General features: G+C 42.0%; 1 protein-coding gene across 7 annotated transcripts in view; it reads left to right on the forward strand.

Annotated features, from left to right (window-relative positions):
• Positions 1–21,408, forward strand: part of ATP6V0A1 (ATPase H+ transporting V0 subunit a1) — a 30,323-nt gene that overhangs the window by 3,716 nt on the left and 5,199 nt on the right. The window contains exons 6-22 of one of the 7 annotated variants that reach the window (XM_054801380.1): positions 3,036–3,139; positions 3,925–4,051; positions 5,168–5,250; positions 5,892–5,985; positions 7,344–7,556; positions 8,227–8,377; positions 8,604–8,743; positions 9,530–9,687; positions 10,148–10,238; positions 11,080–11,198; positions 11,451–11,667; positions 12,278–12,385; positions 13,129–13,203; positions 15,660–15,767; positions 16,418–16,435; positions 18,270–18,387; positions 18,844–19,015. In XM_054801380.1, the coding sequence (XP_054657355.1) occupies positions 3,036–3,139; positions 3,925–4,051; positions 5,168–5,250; positions 5,892–5,985; positions 7,344–7,556; positions 8,227–8,377; positions 8,604–8,743; positions 9,530–9,687; positions 10,148–10,238; positions 11,080–11,198; positions 11,451–11,667; positions 12,278–12,385; positions 13,129–13,203; positions 15,660–15,767; positions 16,418–16,435; positions 18,270–18,387; positions 18,844–19,015 (2,096 nt within the window). The remainder of the gene's footprint in view (positions 1–3,035; positions 3,140–3,924; positions 4,052–5,167; positions 5,251–5,891; positions 5,986–7,343; positions 7,557–8,226; positions 8,378–8,603; positions 8,744–9,529; positions 9,688–10,147; positions 10,239–11,079; positions 11,199–11,450; positions 11,668–12,277; positions 12,386–13,128; positions 13,204–15,659; positions 15,768–16,417; positions 16,436–18,269; positions 18,388–18,843; positions 19,016–21,408) is intronic. The other 6 variants (XM_054801382.1, XM_054801385.1, XM_054801381.1 and 3 more) reach the window with 6 other exon arrangements.

Raw genomic sequence — 21,408 nt, forward strand, 5'->3', positions numbered from 1 at the left:
ATGTTCTTCATGTGACCGTTCGAGTCAAAGCAGCCATTTCTTGTTTCAACATACCATGTTGATGATTATGCTCCTTTTCTCAGTCTTCTTGTCTTTGCTTATGAAGAACAGTATGAGCTGGAGAGATTTCTCTCAAAGTTTTGCCTAGAGTGTGAGCGCAAAAGAAGACTGGAAAAGTAATGGTTAATGGCATGCAGTCCCCTGTCTCTCTTTCCTCTAACTCTTCTCACCATCTGCTTTTTTCTGTTTGTTTTGCATCTGCCATTCCTGTCTGGGCTCTGGGTTAATAAGTTTGATGGTGAAACGAATCCCTTTTAGTTCTTGTGAGAATTGATTTTTGTTCTGTTCGTGAACTGGAAGGGGCTTGAATTGTATGGCCTTGTGTGTAGCATCCAGAGCCATTCCAGAGCGGAACTGTAATCAAGAGTAGGGAACCTGAACCTTTCTTTCAGGCCTTGAGATTAAAGGTGTTGATCTGGGTGAACAGTAAGCAATTTAAAAATGTTTAATAATGAAAGGTGCGCGTTCTAATTCCTGATGTGCAAATGCTTGGGTTTTTCCAATCCTGAATGATCTGATGTAGTAAAAAGCACTTCACAATAACTATGATGGTTTACTCACTGCTGGTGAAAACTCTTACTAAAAGTAAATTTCCTAGAGTCTTGCTTTTCTGCATTGTAGCTGGAAAGCTCTTTCATTTCCACATAGTCTCTCAGTTTTTTATTTCTGTTAAATCTTATAACATTGCTTTAATTATCCTTCCTGAACCAGAGCTGATGTTGTTGTGCCATTCCCTTTCTAGGAAGGGTGTGATCATCAAATCAAAGCGCTTGAGAGATGCATTTAAAAACATAAGGTTTTGTTATGCAAAATAATCCTTGGGTAAGAAAGTTCTTGTTTAGTAAAACTGGTCTAATCCAAATTTATTCTAAGCTGCTTTGTTTTGTAATTTCAACCTCTCTAAGCAGGACTTGTCTTTGTTTTATACAGTGTCCTGAATAAAGGACGTAGCCCCGAGAGGGTCAGGGATAATATTAAGCATTTATAAGAATTACTCTCTCAAGTGAAGCAGATCCCAAGTTTTCACATGTGCTGTCCTTTTTTTATGTTTCTTATGCTAAAATGTGGTGCACCTCACAAAAATTATCCCAGAAAGTATTTTGATGACTGATAAATACAATACAAGCCTCTTAAAATTGTAACCTTATCTTACTGTTTTTCAACGTCCTGAAATCTAGATACCAAATAATCACTGGTATGTTTGGTCTGTATGTTTTGTTTTGGGGTACCAAACTTCCTCCTTTTGGTTGTGTTCTCTATGAAGCAAAATTTTCATTCTGTTTTTGATGTTGCAACAAGTTGCCTTAAAGTTGAAAGGATCAGAAATTCTTCGTGTTGGCTTTCCAGATTAATTTAAGGGCTCCCTTACTTTTGTAACATCTCTAAGCTAAAGCAAGTGTGTGTCCAAGCGATTGATCTGCATTTGATGTCAGCCTTGCAAAAACTTTTCTTCTATATTGTAAATGCTTTTATTTGAAGTGCAAGTAAAATGTCGTAGAGTTTTTCGCTAAAATTATGATGCAATTATTGCACAAAGAAACCATGGCTGAGTCATTAAATTTGCTATAGACTTTTGCAAGGCTGCGCTGTATGTGTGCATGCGTTTTAAGTGTTCTAGGGTCAAACTCTACCTTCCAGTGTATTTTAGCAAGTTCCCTTGATAGCTCTGTGGGGAAGACTGCCTGCGTACCACAGAGGGTAGAATTTGGCCCTCTATTTGTGCTAAGGAACTGTAATTTTCGTCATTTCATTATATAAGCTGCAGAGGTAGAAATAACTGTGACACGGGGTTGAACGAAGTATGAAGATGATGGCACAAGAGGATGTGACTTGAGCATCCTTCCTGACTTGAATTGCTGACACTTACAAGCTATATTCCCAAGAATTTTAGCCTGCAGATTAGCTGCAGTGAAGGACAATATAAACCAGTGTCCTATTTTAATGCCTGGCTAGTCAAAAAGTGAGCAAGATCATCATACTGCCTTAAGCAATGCCTCTTGTGCATGTGGTGATAATACGTATAGTGAATAAGGATAAATACCTTGAAGAATGAATAGATTTAATCAGTAAGCATGTTTTTAAGCTGGATGGATTGTATGTTTTTCCTGGAGGGAGAACTTTGTAAAGCCAGTAAAGAAAATTAACATCCAGTACTTCCAGGTTTTGTTACCAGCTCTGACCCTGAGACTATGCTGACGTGGCAAGTAACATGGAATCAGTCAAACTATCATCACCTAATGCCAAAATGAATGAGGCATTGCCTTTGCTTCAGAGTACGGCGGAAGGCTGTCACGTATAGGATACGCAGGGCTTGCAGAACTGGTTGTAGGGTACAGCCTTGTGAAGTTGCAGGCTGCCCTAAGGTCAGTTAAACTGTCTGTGGGAGACTGACCAGAGCATTGCTCTTCCCATTTCTGTAGAACAAGACTCCCAGGCTATGTTACTTGCAAGTACAGTTTCCCAGGCACCTCTTAGTAAATACCTTTTGCATCTTCATTAATACAGGAATTGCATGAGCGCAAGAGGGAGTCAGCATCTACCTTCATGTTTTTTTCCATTTAAGATCTAGGGAAACATGAGAGTAAGGTGCGTCATTCTGTTTTGCACCATTAAAAGATGGTTCTTGGGAACATGACTTGTATTTAAAATGATAAATTTTTTTGAATTCTGCCTTTCTTCAGACTTATATATACCACAGCCCCTTTGTTCTGTTGCAGCAATCTTCAGACTTTTCTTGTAGGGAAGCTTTGCTGAGCCATTCCACTTTTCCTCTTGTTTTCCTTCCTTGTGTGATTCTTGCTGTCTCTTCTATCATCTAGCTCCTCTTCCTGCTGTCTTATGTTCATTCTTTCTTTTTTCTTTTCTTTTTTCTTTTTTTTTTTCTTTTTTTTGTCTCCCCAAACTATCTCCTGGTTCCTCGTTCCCTGCATGCCACTAACTAGTTTCATTAGATATTAATTGATTTGTGAATTCAGGCTGAATTGCATCATCAGCAGATGGCGGATCCAGACCTGTTGGAGGAATCCTCTTCACTCCTGGAACCAAGCGAGATGGGAAGAGGTGCCCCGCTCCGACTTGGGTAATGGCAATTTGTGCTTTCTCTGTCCTGTGTTAGGGTTTTCTGGCTTATGTTCATCCTACGGCATCTGCAACAATTTGTGGAACTTACCAGACAGACAGATGAAGGCTGATATAAAACTAGCCATTGTCTTTGGTTTTGTCCTGGGTACATTAACTTCCCAGGTCGTATCGTGCTTTGCACAAAAAAAAAATTACTAGTTTGTTCTTTGTAAATCTTGTCTGGTTGCTTTTTCAGACATTCTGAGCTCTCATAGCTTTGTTGAAACTCATAACTGTTGTGGGCACGTAATACTCAAAAAAATCCGTATAGTTCTATATAGTCTTCATTAGCTGCTTCCAGGCCGTCTTTGTACGTGTGTAATTCTTCATCTGGGTGTAGGGGTTTGAATCAGTCTTCTGAACGTAGCCCGTGGTAGCTGTGACTGCTATAATCCTTCCCATGTGACGTACCTGGAACCTATTGAAATGAAGACTAGCAGACATAGAAACTGTATGCCTAAATGCATTTGTTTCTCCTTTAACCAGGGAATTTTTTTTTTTTTAATAGACGATTGATTTCATTCTGTTAAAAGGCATAGATGCTGCTGTAGTGCAGTTGGTTTTGTTGTGTTTTTATCTCTATATATTTAGAGGATCTTCCACTTTGCTTAAAGAACTAATTTAAAAATAAGATTTTTGTAGCTTTCAATCTGATGCTAAACTCCAGTTGCCGTCAGCGGTTCGGGCGTTAGGCTATGTGTTCTTTTAGGCGTAGAACTTACGTTTATGCTGTCACCTTCACAGGTTTGTGGCTGGTGTGATCAACCGTGAGCGAATCCCCATGTTTGAGCGCATGCTGTGGCGAGTGTGCCGAGGGAACGTATTCCTGCGTCAAGCAGAAATTGAAAACCCTCTGGAGGATCCTGTAACGGTAAAAGGAACTCTTGTTTATGGCAGCAAAAGTGTCAAATGTGTAAAAGGATTTTCTTTATAGATCTAAGCCTTTATCCCTCAATGAGCTCCGTGCAGTCAAACGTTTGTGTTGTGTCCCCTCACAGTACCTACTTGCGGCCTTTGAGGCTTTAGTGACAAATGCTTTCCTGTTTTATGAAAACAAAAATAGCAGGATGCATGGTGAATGCTGTTAAAAGGAGAAAAAACAACTCAGAATTTGGGCTGCAGCAGGGCATAGCTGCTTCTCTGGCACAAACTACAAGCGTGACTCCTGTATGCAGTTCTGAATAAGTAGTAATCCTCTTTGAAAGGACACTCACAGTGTAACATCTGCAGCTCATTCACTCTGAACGTGGACTTTTCATTTTTCGTAATTTGCTAACAGAGAGATGAGCTGAAATTCAGTCACTGCCCCTTTGTTTCTCATGTAAGGCTGGCTTGTCCCACCAGCTGCTGGTAGCTGACCTGTTGAATTATCTGTCTGCTAGGAGAGACTTTGTTCTTATTGTGCAACGCTTCCTTAAATTGAGGTTACACCTAATGTAATCATTCTTGAAATGTTACGTTAAAATTTCCTAAGTAAGGTAGAACAATAACTTGTCAACAAATGCAGGAAAGGGGACCCGGCTACCAACACAAAAACAGCTGTACAAAGAATGTGGCATTGGCCTCCCTGGAGAGTCAAAGTTGTTAAACTCAGTTTCATCTTATTTTCATTCATTCTTTAGCTTTTTGCTTGATTCTATAGGTGAACTGGCTGCAATAAGTGCTGATAAGTATTTCATTGCATCTCTCTACTTTTGGAGGTCTTCCCAGGTTTTCCTGTTTATTGCATTGCCTAGAATAGGTAATAGATAATCTAGAACATTTTGCTTCAGTAAACACAAGTACAGTAGAGGTATTGTATACTGAGGCAGAGAACATTGCTTTCCTTGTGGCTGTTTCAGTGTTGTTAAGGTACATTCTTGACTCACTGTGCAGATATGAGCTCTATATGTACAGATTCAGAGGAAGGAAAACTAAGCCTCTGTTGTAAATTGCTAATTTCTGTAAATAGCTGAGCTATTACAGTGCATTCTTTCTTCTGTTCTAGGGGGATTATGTGCACAAGTCTGTGTTTATCATCTTTTTCCAAGGTGACCAGCTGAAGAACAGAGTCAAGAAGATATGTGAAGGGTATGAAAGTCTTACAGCTGGGCAGCTCTCAAATATGTGAAACACATTGACATGAGTTAATATCGATATTTTTTAACTCCTTATTTCACAGTGACTGTAGGAGCACATATTTTGACAGCAAATAAAACGTATCATAAGGAGCTGAGACATATTTTACAGTCAAACTAGCCACTCCCCAAGCCTGTAATGCTCAAAGTAGATGACTACTTTGCTAGAGAATGCCTGAAAACAAGGGAGTTCAAGTGTTGAACTCTTGGACAGGCTTAGTGGGATGTCAGCAGGCGATATTCTCACAGGGGAGACCAACAGTGCCCGCTGCTAGCAGCGGCTGCGTTAGCATGATAGCAGCACCCTGAACTGGGATGGCTAATCAACTTCAGCACCTTTGAGACACTGTCAGTACAGGGAACAGAGGGTTTTCTCCCATTTCCATTTTCTTAAGCATTCAGCTTCTGTTTTGGCCTAAAGCAAGCTTCTGTACCCATTTAATTTAAAGACTGAAACTCTGCTTGGCAGTCTTTGCTGATCAGAAACTTCTCTTAAGGCGCTTCTTGCTTTATTTCTGTGTTCAGCCATCTATTTCCCTGACTGGTTTATCTTCTCTCCATCTTTGTTACTAAGGTGGCTTGCATGTCTTTCAGATTCCGTGCCTCCCTCTACCCATGCCCAGAAACACCACAGGAGCGGAAGGAAATGGCTTCTGGTGTCAATACCAGAATTGATGATCTTCAGATGGTAAAATAACCAGGGTCAATGCCCTTTTTCCTTTTTTCTTTAGTAATAGAGTTGAAAACATCTTTGGATCCTGTCAAAACAGGAGAATTTTTGGCCCTATTAGATGGCCTATTTTCAGCTCCAGGTAGCTTGAGACCAGCAGCTCAGCACTGCAAGAAAGATGTTTGGAGACTGCTCCGTTGTTTTATTTGTCAGGGTTTAGGGTGGTGGGGTGGTTTGATCTTTCTGGAGGGCTAAGCAGTTAATTATGTACGTGTAAGTACAGCATCGATAGAGAACTGCATGCCAGAGAGCAGAGAGGAATATGCATGTGTAAGGAGATATTGTGTTTTCCAGCTCTGAAAGCATGCTTGTATAATTGCCTGCTTCATCTGCAAGAACTTTGAAAACATTTAAACTTATTTCCAAGTTGAGATAACGATGCTAACTTTAACTTAGCTATTCTTTTTTCTGCCTGTCTTCATATTTTCATGTTGTGCTGTCCTGAAGAGCTTCTGCTTTACAACTAATCTCTTGTGCAGCAGCCTGAGTGTTGGTAAAAAGTAATCAGCACACAAATCTACTGGTGCCAGCTCTGAAATATTTGATGCTTGCTTCAAGGAAAGAAAGGCAGTATGTTATAATGCAGAAAAATTTAGAGGATTTGAGACAAAAAAATAGGAAAGGTTCAGAAACTAAAAGGAAAATCGGTTGAATCTGAACTGCTTATTTGATACAGAAACTGTTTCAAGCTGGGAGTTGCGTAGTGCCGCTGTTTAGCAATTTTAAAGTAGACAAGAACTCAGAAGCAATTTATCTAGTAGGATTCAAAGCTGCATGTGCCCTGTGCCCTCACTTTCCCTTGAGTCTAAGACTTTCCAGTCTGGAAATCTGACTTGGCATGAATTAGATATGTTCCAGTTGGAAAACACCCTCAGTAGAAAACACTTTCTCCTTTTTCCCTTCAGTAAAAAAGTCTTTTGTAGTAATCTTTGTGTGTTTTCTCAAGGCAACATACACCTCACTTGTAGAACTCTTCTCTGCTCTTTTAACTTGGGTGGGGGAAAAAGTGTAATCTCTGAACAGTTCATTGTTTGAAATATCCACTGACCTTGGAGTTGGAGGAGGAAAGTGGTCAAAAAGAATCTCTGGAAAGAAACCTTAAAAACCTCCATATTAATTAGTTCTGCTAAAAAACTAAAGCATATATTGCAGGGATGTGGCAGTCTTGGGCATGGGATGGGGGAGAGGGCTCATCCATCCATCCTCAGGGGGGTAAGGCTGTCTTGCTGGTCAGCCCGATTTCACTGTGCACTTCTGCATGCTTCGAGTTTTGGTCAATGATTTTGCCTCATCTTTATCCTACTTCTCCATGAAAGGTGCTGAACCAAACAGAGGATCATCGCCAAAGGGTTTTGCAGGCAGCCGCTAAAAATATCCGTGTCTGGTTCATCAAAGTACGCAAGATGAAGGCCATCTACCATACCCTGAATCTGTGCAATATTGATGTGACACAGAAGTGCTTGATTGCTGAAGTCTGGTGTCCTGTTGCTGACCTTGATTCTATCCAGTTTGCTCTCAGGAGAGGGACTGTGAGTAACCGCTCTACTGCTCCTGTCTGATGCTGTTCGAGCAGACTAGCCACTGTCGGCAAACGCAGCATGGATTAATTGATTTTTCCGAACTGCGAGTCTCTGAAAACCATCCCTTTGGGCTGTTTGAATGAGTCCTTGCAGAGGACAGCTTATTTACCATGCAGGAATTGTGGCTTATAGATAAACTTTGTAACGAATACATTGTGTAAAGCTTTTAAGTCCTGTGTTTGAGTCCTTTGGTACGTTTAGTTAACCTGGCTGTGCTTTGTAGTCCTGCTGTTTGGATATATAGTGGACTTAGTGAAAGGACCCATCCAAGACATTTGCAAGCTTGCCCTCTGATCAGAATAGTTGGGTGTCTGGAAGTCCTTTCACTTGCTGTTTTAAAAAGCAAACAAACTCTTGCATGAGTTTTCTTGTCTGTCCTAATCAGACACTGTTCATCCTTACTATAAGTGCTTCTCCTCCTGCTATACAAAGTGGAGAGCAGTGGAAACTTGGCAACCTTCCTCAGCTGCTCAACTATATTTCTCATTGTGCAAGCACACTACAGAAATGCAAGCTTGTAGTTTTCCAAATGCTAATGAGAAAGTAGTGTTGTACTCTGTACTCCAGTGCTCTGAGGGTGGCTGATCTAATTTTTTTTTTTTTTTTTTTTTTTAAACAGGAGCACAGCGGATCCACTGTCCCATCTATTTTAAACAGGATGCAAACCAACCAGACCCCACCAACATACAACAAAACTAACAAGTTTACTTCTGGCTTTCAAAACATTGTTGATGCTTATGGCATTGGAACATATCGGGAGATAAATCCAGGTAAATTCATACTTATAAAAGTCCAAGACATCTATGTCAATTTTTTAGTCATGGTGTTTCTCTGTATTGTCTGTCCTGTGTGAAAATCTCTAATAGAATACTTAACACCTTTCAGAAGCAGAGGAGAAGCTTGGGAATTATATTGCTAAATTGCATAAATTGTGCTGTGGTAAATCTGGGCTTACTCTAACACAGTGCACTAGGGGTGTCATCTTTTCTCTTACAGCACCATATACGATCATTACCTTCCCGTTTCTGTTTGCTGTGATGTTTGGAGATTTTGGCCACGGAATCCTGATGACTCTGATTGCTGTCTGGATGGTGCTTAGGGAAAGTCGTATTCTGTCACAGAAGAGTGACAATGAGGTAAAGTGGCAGGTCATGCTGAGCTTTGCATTTAAAACAAAAAGTTGCAGCTTCGTTTACTCACATCCTTCCCCCCCTTGAGTTGAAAATGCCCATTTCTCTTCACGTTTGAAATTTGTAAAGTGCAAGACAGAGAGAGAAGCTTGTAGACCACCACTGTCATTTCATAACAGCAGTGAATTCCTTTGGCTTTCCTTTCAGATGTTCACAGGAAATTATTCCTTTCAGTTGTTTGAAGGAAATTGTTTATCAAGTGTAGATAAGCTGTTGTAAACAAATCACCCAAAACATGGTTGGATCATAAAGGGGTTCAGTCACTGCAAAACTAATTTCTGTATGTGTATATCATATCTCCAAGATTCTTCCTATTTGCTGATCTAAGTGGATTTCACTTGCTCACGGCATAGGTTGACAGGAGGTGAACCAGAGTTAAGATACATTGATAGAGCGTGGAGACAGCTGGACAGGGTCTGCACTGCCTAGTTCCAAACTAGCGCTGCCAGCTGGGGGTTTGCATCACCGTGTGGAGTGCAATTCATCCTCCTCAGCGAATCCCAGATTCTCTGTGGACAGTCACACTGCCTGTTTATCCTCTGTGTTCAGATTCTGTTCTGCAGTGCCCTTAATCCCTGCCGTGGGGAAATAGAGACTTTGGGCTTTTTAGTCCGTATGGCCAATACTGTTTGTCCTGCAACTGACTGATTTTACTGTTTCATCTTTGAGAGACCTTCCCTGTTCTCATGGACTTTATTTGTTCCTTTTTGGTTTTTGTTTTTTTTGTACTAGATGTTCAACATGGTTTTTAGTGGTCGCTACATCATTCTGCTGATGGGACTGTTCTCCACTTACACAGGCCTCATCTACAATGACTGCTTCTCCAAGTCTCTTAATATGTTCGGTTCATCATGGAGTGTCCGGCCCATGTTTTCAAAAGGCAATTGGTCGTGAGTAAACAGTTAGTAACTAGATAAAGAGTGACAGTGATAAGCCGGTGACTTATCTTTCCCCATTGTCCTCCCAGCTCCGGAAGAAAAAAACTTCTGAACTCAGGCTCAAGTAGAATTGGAAGAGAGGTGTAAATGTCATATCTATCAAGTTTCAAACCAGCTTTTTTTTTTTTTTTTCCTCCAGAAAACTTGTAAAGATGCAGTTTAGCACCCTTCTCCTCATAGACATAGCAGGATTACTGTCCTCTGCATCTTTCTCCCTTGTGACACTGAGTGACAGGTCAAGAGACAGGTTTAGTTTTCGTTTGGAAAATCTCTAGGACGACACAGGAACCTTAAAGTTATCTCAATTCGAGATATTCCTTGCTCTCACAAGGGAAGAATGTTGGTAGTTCTTACAGGAAGAGGACAGTGTTGCTTGTGTTAATGTTTGTGTAATCTACTTATACCCAAACAGAGATGCCTTGCTTGAGACTACTCCTCTGCTTCAGCTGAACCCTGCTATTCCAGGGGTGTTCGGTGGACCCTACCCCTTTGGCATTGACCCCGTAAGAGCTTTTCCTTCCTCTACTGCCCTTTAAGAACGTCCTCTGTCTCAACAGAAAGAAAAGTGCCTGTCCAGTTCATTGTGAAAGATTTCCACACCTGAGCTATTCCCTTAGCAAACTGTTTATCAATGTTGGAAATGCTCCCGAACAATAAAATTAATTCTGTTCCTATTGAGATGCTAGATTTGGGACAGAGAGACTTGGTCTCAGGTGCATTAAAGGTTTCTTTCTCATCCTTTCTAAGCTGCAGCTTTTTAATCAAATCTTGTTAGACTTGCAAATCACTTTATGAAGTTCCTTTTTTACCTTGAGGAAAGTTATTTATCTCTTTTTTTTTTTTTTTTTTTTTTTCTTCTGTCAGTCTCGGAAACCTAAGTTTCTGAGTTATCTGTCATTTTGTATCTGCCTACATCAATAACACTGCTCCTAACACTGCTTAGGATATTTGAAACAAAACTTGGTGTGTTCCACATTAAAGGAGAAGTACAGAAAATCAGAACGATGTGTAGTTGTTCATTTAAATGGAAAATCATATTTTTTTCTGTCGAGGATACAGCCCCCTTTTTCCTGTAAATTTTGCCTACCATAAAAACAAGCAAGGTCTGATTCCTGCTCAGATGGGGGGATCAGTTGCTGTAAGATGGTGTTCCATGCAGAAAAAGGTTGTCTGCTCATTTCCCCCAAAGATATCTGTGTGACAAACACTTCTTTAAAAAAAGCCTACTCTTACAGCCTAAGGCTTCCTGGATGGTTAATACTGTTTAGCTTAAAGTGAACATTTTCATTCTCCTCTGTTTTTCTTTTACTCGGTGTTTGGCTGACTCCGTGTTGTTTTTCACAGATTTGGAATATTGCCAGCAATAAGCTGGCCTTCCTCAATTCGTTTAAGATGAAAATGTCTGTGATTCTTGGCATTATCCACATGCTCTTCGGTGTCACGTTGAGTCTTCTCAACCACATGTAAGCGCTTTGTTCTGTTTGTCTCATGGGGCGGAACTTCTCTGGGTGTAATGCGTGTATTAGTTTAAGATCAGGAGCCTCTCAAGACTTTAACTTCTGATCGAAGGGTGTAGTACAGTTGTTTCTGCCTGCATATGTAGAACTCTGCATGTGAAGTAGTATTTAAGTCCCAGCTATTATTGAAATGCTGAGCCCCTGCAGTTTTGTTCCAAAGAACTCTTTCTTTTTTGTTTTTCTTTTTTTTCCCTGTAGCTATTTTAAGAAGCCACTGAACATATACCTTGGATTTATTCCAGAAATGATTTTCATGTCATCACTGTTTGGATACCTTGTTATTCTCATTTTCTACAAATGGACAGCCTACGATGCTCACACATCAAAGGATGCACCAAGCCTTTTAATACACTTTATCAACATGTTTCTCTTCTCCTATGGTGATACAAGTAATAAGATGCTTTATAAAGGGCAGGTGCGTGCTCTTGCTACAATAACATCAGAGATCCTTCATGATATTAGTCTTTCATTGACCTTATAATAATTGTGAAATCAAGTGTGAAACTATTTTTCTCTGTGATAGAGGAAATGTGGCATCATTTCCAAAGCCTGACGCTATGTATTGTTGACAAAGAAAGGAATAATCCCTATACCGGGAATTTGTATCAGTCTGAACATCAGTCACTTGTGGCTCCGGAACATTTGGATCCAGACTAATAGTGGGAGGTGATTAGGAACATTGTCCTGCCTCTGCAGTGCAGTGCCTCTAAGACACTAACGGCATTTCATCCCCATGCTATCAGTCCTCTGCCAAACTGTCATTCCCTGCAGAATCTTTTGGATTTTTCCTTAATCTAAATCAGTATCAGCATTACGTGCTGTGTACTGTCAGATGGGGCAGCTGCAAGCAGGTGTTAGGTACAGCACATCATGCTGTTCCAGGAAGAGAGAGAGAGTGTGAAGCGTCCACATACTCTGGGAATTCAGTCGTTCAGTGCTCCATAAGAGCTCTCACTTGGTTTTGTGTGTGTGTGTGTTTGAGCGTGGGCTGCCACTAAATCATCTGAGACTTGTTTCTTTTACAGCAAGGGCTCCAGTGTTTCCTCGTGGTGGTGGCGTTACTGTGTGTGCCGTGGATGCTGGTAGCTAAACCCCTGGTCCTTCGCCATCAGTATTTGAGGAGAAAGCACTTGGTGGGTGACTATCTTTTATGTTTCAATATGAAAACTAATTCCAGTTGAAAAGCTGTGTTCTCCGTCTTGATCTTGGATACGTAGGCTCACACTGCACTGTGACCTGTAAAATGTTTTTGCATGTTTCTAGGTATGAAGGCAGGTGGGTTTTACTGGAGACAAAGTATTGCCTGCCTGCTTCTCAGATCTGGATCCAGCATCAAATCTGCTTTTAAAAACGCCGTATATTGGTCACGATAAAAGCAATGTATCTGGCTTGAGCTTTGTCAGCTGGTTTAGGAACACTGTCTTACTAGTTGCTGGATGCACTTCTGTGCCTTCGCTAGGCTGACAATGTAAAAGCAGAGATGTAAGCTTAATTGGCTGGCAGACTTATCAGCCATCTTTGTTAAAGCAGTTTGGATGGTAAAAAATAACGATTAAAAGGAAAAAAAATAGACTTATGCAGTCATTTTGTGAGAGGTTGTCTTCTGGGGTACTCTCTAGGTTTCCAACTGTATTGTAAAGTATCTTTATATAACGTGCAGGAACCTGGCACACGTGCACTGAGGATACTTGAAAATTCTCCCTGCATGTATGGCAGACAGCTTTTAGGATGTTAAGTGAGTCAAAGATCAGTTCAGTTAAAGACACTCCCTCTCCCTTCTCTGACCATCTTTCATCCTCCCATGTCCCCTCCATTCGTCTCCCTTTCTCTTTTTGTTTTCTTCCTCCTCCCTTTCTTTTCTTCCATTCACTATCAGGAAGGGCAACCCGTGGAGGCCCAAGTCAGCACAGTCCCGAACGAGCAGGCACTAGAGGCAGCAGCGGCTGCAACAGTGAGTGGATTTAAAAATCACCTGATGGATTTAAAGATGGAAGTTGGCTTTCTATCTAATGATCAAGAGAGCATGGAATGTATCTGAATTTCATAAGCGAATGACAACTGCACCTTTAGGGTGAAAAATACTTTCTCTTGGAAAGAGCAAAGTTCAGCAAAACTGATACATTCTGGAAGAACTACCAGGCTGAAGGATAATAGTTATGTGTGCACAGAATGCAGAGACACTTCTTTGCAGGAGTGCTGCTGAGATCAAAACCTGCAGAGCAGCACAAGAATACCTTGCTACCTCATCCCCCCAGGTTAAGTTCCCCTTTTTTCCTTTTCTTGCGTATTTGTTTAAGATAGATTAGGATTTTTCTCAGTGAAGCATTTCTGTTTGCATTATGTGTTCCCAAACATCGTGTTTGTGTGATGGCCTCCCAACAACTTCATCTCAGTAGTTGCTGGATTTTTGACACCCGTGCCCTTGTAGACACTTTGACTTGAAACTATTATAAGATAGTTGTGCACAAATAAGCCTCTCGGTAGCAGTTTTTTCTACTTATTTGTGTCCAAACCTATAGACGGCCCTTTACTGCCAAAGCTTTCTGGCAGAGTGAAGCTTGCAGCAGCTCCCGGAACTTGGTCCCTTCCCCAGTACTGCATATTTCACCTTGTTTTCAGTTGTGAATGCTGCCTGTCTAACTAGGAAGCGTAAATCTCACAAACTACGTGAAGCACATCGTGCGCTCTGCGTGTCAAAGGTACTTTGAGGCACTTTTTAGCTGTCGGCCAGTGTTTCTATCATGACATTTTAAATAGCCTCACAGAAATGTCAGAAATTTAAATGGATCTTTTGTGCGTAATCCATCCAGCGTATTAAGTGCATCTCAATAGAAGAAGCTGTGAGGGAAGGTCTTTGTATGAGGTGCGGTTAGAAGTATAATGTAAACAATTACATTATACTGTTAGAGCCATGTTTAGATTGGACACTTTACAGAGAACAGATACAAGTCGAGTGCGAGGGAAGAGCTGCAGAAGTGCAAATTCACACAGGCTAGAAATATATAAATAGAATACTGGTACATCAGTAACTTGTAGTGTTTCAAAGGTGCTGAAAATCCTAATAAAAGCATTGTCTTACTTGCAAATTTATTTTTTTGTTTGATTTCTATTTTCAGAGCATAAACACCTACGTAATTTGTTTTTAAAAACCAGACAAAATCTTTATTTCACATCTGGCATTTTGGGCAAATTTATAGTTCAGCCTAAAATAAAAGTAGGCTTTTAAGAACAAATCAATTAAAAGAACATCGAGCAGCCGTTCCACTGATATGCCAGAGAGATGAACAGACAGGTCACGGGATCTTAAGCCTCCTTGGTGTGCCCAGTCATCCCGAAACTTCCGAAGTCTTAGTGTGTCGAGTTAGTCCGTTCACGCTCCGTGTCACAGATGACCCCAGTGCCGTGCTAAAGCTGAATGCAGAGCTTTTCTTCCCATTTGTGGCGTTTCAGTTTGCCTCTCTAGGTGGGTTGGACTTGCAGGTCTTAATTTATAGTCTTTTAGATCAGTCATGAGCATTTTCTGTCTTCGGAGCATCTGGAGGGAGATAGAAATCCTGCTGTACAGGGCACAGTGCCGCTTGCTGAGCAGAAATCCAAAGGCAGTGATGTCCACGTTAGGCCTTCGTTCTTGAGGCATATAAGCTCTGCGTGAGGGTGCTGTCGGATGATCAACAGGTTTGTGCGTCCTTTCTTGGTGGTAAGATGGTACGGAGGAGGAAGTGTGCCATAAATCAGATGTTAACTGTGCAATGATTAGAGTTGTCAAGTGAGAAGAGCTCCTGGCTCTTTCAAAGCTTTAACTCGATTTGTAGGTTATTTTCTGTTTGGAGTGAAAGGAGTTACAGCAGAGGGTCAGATGTTGAATGTCAGAACAAATGTCTAAAAAAGGAACTGCTTGCACCACGTAGCATTTCCAAGTAAGGGAAAGTCTGATTTCCCACGTGTGGTGTCAGTATGCCTGACACTGGTGGGGAGCAAGTGTGTGCGTGTATATTTGTGTCAGTCCTTTCTGCTGCGAGTGGCCACTTGTGACTTGTTTCATTCACAACAGCAGTGGTGTTTCAGTGCTTGTCCAACAGCTGCTGGGCAAAACGTTGGGTCTATTGCACGCCAGTGCCAGCAAATGTCCTCTTGAGAGATGTGCGTTTTATTTTACTTAGGGCTGCAGTTACTTTGTAGAAATGCATCAAGTATTCATTCAGCCAGACTTTTTTTTCCCCAGCCCTAGCAGGAATCAGCATCTTTCCCATCCAAGCTGGGAAATAGAATTGTACAGCTGGCTTAACCTGGGCCTTAATATTTTGTTTTCTTCTGTGAGCTGCTGCTGCACACGGAGTCATAAGAAACATGCGCTCTTGCAGCAAAACACAAACAACACTTTGCTCTTTCTTTTTCTGCATGTGTTAGGGAACGCACAACTTTGGTGGGATCCGGGTGGGCAATGGACCAACTGAGGAGGATGCTGAGATCATTCAACATGACCAGTTGTCCACCCACTCCGAGGAGGGGGAAGAGGTAAGCACCTGACCATCCTCCCTCTCAGGGCAATGCACGCGGTAGCGTATTCTGCTAGCTTTTTGATTGTATTTACTGATTTCCAAGCTGTTTAAAACCACATAGCAACATTTTCAGTTAAGTGTTTTCATAGCAGTTTTCATACAGACTATCACTTGGTCATCCCAGGGCTCCAGAAAAAGCAGTTTAGTTTGCATATAAAGGGAAATGTGGCTCTGTTTGTCCCCCTCACGAGGAACCGTCATCCTAGGGGCTGCACAATGAGAGTTGCACAGTGCTCCCGGGTGGCAGACGCAGTTCATGCTCTGGCTGAAGTGCAGTGCAGTTGTGCTGCGTGCTTCGCCCGTGGCAGCGAAAATCCAGGGGCCATACTTCTGCAGCAGTGAAATCTTGTTTACGTATGCATTTTGGCTGTTGGGGGCAATATCAATTGCTTTGGCTTGCCTCGGGTAGAGAAGAAAAAGGAGTCGATCTCACGTAGTTTGGGAGTATCCTGATGCCTCTTAACAGTTCTCCAGCGATATCTTGCCTCTGTAGTGCATGTGATATGTTACTGCTTTACTGTCATGTTTAGGAGGAAATTATTGAATGTGTTCATGATTAATGTTGTGATCGAGACACCGCACTAAACATAAACTTATGTTTTCAAGCCTACAGAGGATGAGGTGGTAAGACTACAGCCAGCTTTGCGTTCATGTGTATCTGGACCATTTCCCATTGGTGTAAAACACATACTGAATTAAACATGTTATGTCACAACATCTTGTTTTCCAAAAGATCTAGCTATTTACGTGTTACGGGCCATTTTTAATTCTCCATACATACATGCCCTTTAATTACTTCATCTATATGGCTTGTTTGTCTTATCCCCTGTCTGCAGATCTTGCTTAGTTTACCTGGAAAACCTTTAAGCTAGAAGTCTGAAACTGCAAAGTTTTTGCTATTAAACTTCTGAAGAAGAAGTCTCGTTTGCCTTATGTTGTGTCTTTGGTAATTCTGCACTGCAACAAACTGTTTAAAGATACTTTTTCTCAAATTATCTGCAATTTTAAGGATGATACTGGTTGCGCCAGTCAGCAAATACAGCAAAACCAGTCCAGTTTCATACCGTTCAACAACTTAACTAACCAGTGTCTTTCTGTAAAAGAGAAGCTCTGTTCTGAGAAACTGCTCATTCATTAACGCTTGTAACAAGTGTGAGTATTAAAGAAATTGTTTTTTAGGAATACTTATACAGGATTGATTGTAGGTTTCAGCACTATGGGGTAACTGATTTTATTACGAAAAAATAACAATTCTGTGAAATTAGAGTAGCTTCATAACGATGATGCTGGTATAAATTGAGCTGGAAGTGGCCTTGCTGAGGGATCTGTTCTCCATAGGTCCATCTAGAATTGAGGGGGGCGGAAACAGCGCGCTGGTGTACCTCTTAATTCTATATATCACTAAACCTGTAGAAAACGTGTAAAACTACAAATATTGTGCCATAGCAATCCTGCTGATTCTCCCGCTCCCTAGCATAGCGGCAACTCTCTCCAGCAGTTGCACATGGCTGTAAAATGTCATTGTTTAAATATTTGTCACATTCCATTTGCTGCACGCTGACTTGCCGTGTGTGCTGGGAGGTGGTGCTGTTTGCTGGGGCAGGCTTTATTAGAGAGCTCTGCAGTTCACGTTCCGTGGAGAAAGAATTAGGCTTTTGAGAGCTAATTTAACTTAATTGTTTGAAATATTTATTGCCCTGGATATACAAGGGGAGAAATAAGAATATAAATAGCTTTCTGTGCATGCTTGGAGCATTAGTCACTTGATGTATTTAAAACATCGTGTTCACTTAAATATGAGCAGTTTCTGAAGCATGGATTAAATCCAAAACGTAGGGAATGCTTTCCCAAGCTGCAAAATAAGAAACTGTCCTACATGGCAGGCTTCCTTATAAGTTCTTCTTTTATTATTTAAAAAAATTACCAAGACACAGAGACTTTGCCAATGAACAGTGCACAGATGTGACTTTTTCAAGATTGCTTTATGTGTTATTTTTGCTCTCAAAAAGGGCAAGTTCATATCTTGCAAAGTGCTCTTGCTGATCCTGTAGCAAAGGTACAAACACAGTATCGACTTGGAATACTGTCTCCTTTTTTGTAGTGGTACATACAGATTACCGGTGGACTCGTATGAATACCATCTTGTGGCTGAACAGTCTTTTCCTGGCAAAGTCCATAGCTGAATTTGAAATATTGTACTTTCATATGCTAGAATGTGAAAACAATAATATTCAACCTGCAGAAGTGAACTGTCGTTCTACAAAAGCTAGCAAGACAAGAGAATTCATTTGTCATTTATAAAACTGACATGCTAAGCCAGGAGAAGACAGTATCAGTGTCTAACTTCAAACATGATGTCCTTGGTAATAGCACCAGGTAGCGTGCTTGTTTTCCCCGGTCAGCCAACCCTGGTGCTTGCAAGGCTCGCAGCTCTCCGTTTTCTGTGTTCTCTTTGCAGTTTGACTTCGGCGATACTGTGGTGTACCAGGCTATCCACACCATTGAATATTGCCTGGGGTGCATTTCAAACACTGCATCCTACCTGAGGCTCTGGGCTCTCAGCTTAGCCCATGCACGTGAGTATTCCTTACGGAACTGAGATTCGGATCCGTGTGTCCGATCGTGCTGGGCAGGCGGCAGGTGAAAGGCAGGAATGCATGTCGCCTCTCGATGCTCAGCTGTCAAGCACTGCTGGAAAAGGACAGAGCTGCGTGTGCGTTCACTGGGAGGAATTAAGTGTAAACACCAGCGTCTGCTTGCATAGCGCTCTGCTAAAAGGGAGGGGTGGAGTTGAAGGCAGTGAATAAAACAAAGAGCTGCTGAGCAAGGACTCTGCCCCGCGCTGTGTGCAGCAGTTGGAGGTGACGTCCTGGCATACTTGGCTGCAAAAGCTGTTGTCCTTCTTAAGTTTCCCACCTCATTGTAGTGGGATTTTGTTTGACTTTAGTTTTTGCTTTATAAGTAAACCGTAACAACCCTCCATTCTTGCTGAATGCTCTGAAATGAGTCCTCTCTCCCCTTTCTCCTGGCAGAGCTCTCGGAGGTGCTCTGGACCATGGTGATCCACGTCGGCCTCAGCGTGAGGAGTCTGGGTGGAGGCTTTGGCCTCTTCTTCATATTTGCTGCTTTCGCTACTCTGACAGTAGCGATTCTCCTGGTCATGGAAGGGCTGTCTGCTTTTCTCCATGCTCTCCGCTTGCACTGGTGAGTTACTGGAGCATGCAGAAACTTCATAGCTCTTCGTAGCAAGAAAATTGATGTCACCTGGACAATGCAGAAATACTATCTTCTAGAAAATTGTGTTGACCCTTACACGGGAAAGCTAAGGCTGTAAAATTGGGGTAGTGGATAACACTGAGCCAAGATCAGCAACGTTCAGAAGTGCTGGAGTACCACAGATCTACCTAAACATCTAAATGTCCTATGACAGATGTGCTCTGATAGCAGAAAGTCTTTAAAAGGGTCACAGATTTCAGTCTTGTTTCTAGTGATACACCACTCTCTCCCGATTGTATGCATAAATGTTGCTTAGAAATTGTGGAGAGTAACTGATCTCTGCTTAAAAATAAATTAGACTAAAGCTTTGTGAACAGTGGGATGGAAGGGTTGTGCTAGATGGATGCGCGTGCTTGTGGCTTTCAGTGGGACTTTCATGTTCTGTTTTTTGGTCCTTTGCCTGGTTCTAATGTTTGTGTTCCTTAGTGTGCAGTAGCTACTGACTGTAGTTTCCTTCATGTGGTCTTGCTTGACTTCGTAAGACCTTGCATCGAACAGGGGCAGCTGTGCCCGTCTGCCCTTTGGGGTGCTGTGGAATAGGAGCTATTTCTTGCTTATTGGCAGATGCTTTTGTAGCCCTTTTGCCATGATTATTAAGTTCCTATGTGTGCAGACAGCCGGTAAACAAGAAGTACTCATCGCTTTCTCTGCACCCAAGTATGGAAAGAATTCAAGAGCTTTCTTTAATCCGTATTTAAGAGCATGCATTGTTCCACTCAGATTCTCTGGTTAGTGCGCTGGTGGGATCAAAGGAGCAGTGTGGGCATGGGTTTTGCTTACCTAGGGTTCTCTTCAACTTAAAGTGTAGGGAGTATGTCTGTGCGTAGGGAGTACGTCTGTGCCTCTGTAGAGTTCAGGTCACTGCCACCTCTTAAGGTAGCTTCTTTCCTGGTAGGTCAGGAGAACAAAGTGAAGTCCCATGAAGTACACAAGGAATATTCTGTCTTGCTTAAATGGGAACAAATGGTTGTGAGCACTTTTTAGAACTAGTTCTGTAAGTGAAAAAGACAGCCAGTGCCTTAAAAAAAGAAAATAAAATCAGCCTTGTTGCACTTTTTCCCCCTGTTTCTGGGGAAGGAAGGCTTTGTCCTTTTGCCCTCTCTGTTGGCAGCCTGCGGGGTGCAGGCTGGAGTGTCCTGAGTGCCTGGGTCTTTGTAGCTCGGGTGGGTCGAGCTTCACCCCCTGGTTTGGAGGTGTAGCCATCTTGTGCCGAGGAGCCATGGGGGGGCTGCTGCTGCAAATGGCTGCTGGATGGTGCTTCTGTTTTTCCTGGCATCTAGCCTAGAAATCTTCATACCAGTCACTTGAGAACTACTTGCTGACTGGCTGGTGTTTCCTCATCCTGCTGTCACTGTACTACACCATTGCATCAGTGTGAAAGGAGCTCTGCAAACCCTGCCTGGTATTATGGCTAGCCGTCCGAAGGAGAGCAAAGAGTATGCAGTACTCCAGCCCCATTTGCAGTAGTTTTGGTCTGCAGTTGCTTGGGAATTAGTGGATTTTCAAAGTCTTGTTTCTCTGGACTGCAGTGCTGCGTGGTACACTTCTGAACAATGGCAGATGAACAGTTCTGAATGGCTTTTCTTCTTGGCAGGCTCTGTGTTTTCTTTTTTACCCAAAGGGATGGGGCTGAGATAAGAAAGCATGTTTTTCTGGAGCTACCTGTCTTTTGTGTTAATAATCACAAACTGTGCTTACGGATACTGCTCACAGAGCACCTGGAACGAGTGTCAACTGGAGGCTGCAGTTCAGCCAAGAGGTGGCTTTTCACATCACCAGGCAATCTCTAAAGGGTGATGAAAAAAAATTGTCTGGAAACGTGTCAAGGGAAGATGCAGGTCACTGAAATGGCAAACAAACAGAGAAACCCAGCTGGGCAGTAGCCATGAGCACATGGATCACTGTGCTGTGCAGACCAGTGCAGGGCACTTGCTGGGGAGCTGCGGAACTGAAGCTCTTAATGAAGCCATATTTTCCCTAAACTTGTAAAACTTTAATGTATGTTCTCTAAGAGAAAAATCTCTTCAAGCTTAGAGCCTGAAAAGCAAGTGTAAGGCAATATTTCAAACTGCAAGTAATCTGCTGAAATGATTTTGGGTTTGTTGGAATTTTGTTATCACAGTGGAGAGGAAGGCACCTGCAGTTGTTCAAAAGAACAGACTGTTAACATTCCTTTTAGCTTCTGAACATGAAATCAGGATGTTTCCAATGGTAGGTGTTCCCTTTTTAGAAGGGGGTGGGGTGGGGTGTCAAATACAGCTGTCCTGGGAGGAGCAGATCGGATTTTCTGGCTGTGGGAGAAGAGTCACCTATCAGGAATT

The sequence above is a fragment of the Grus americana genome, chromosome 22 (genome assembly GCF_028858705.1).
Source record: "Grus americana isolate bGruAme1 chromosome 22, bGruAme1.mat, whole genome shotgun sequence".
Classification (NCBI taxonomy): domain Eukaryota; kingdom Metazoa; phylum Chordata; class Aves; order Gruiformes; family Gruidae; genus Grus; species Grus americana.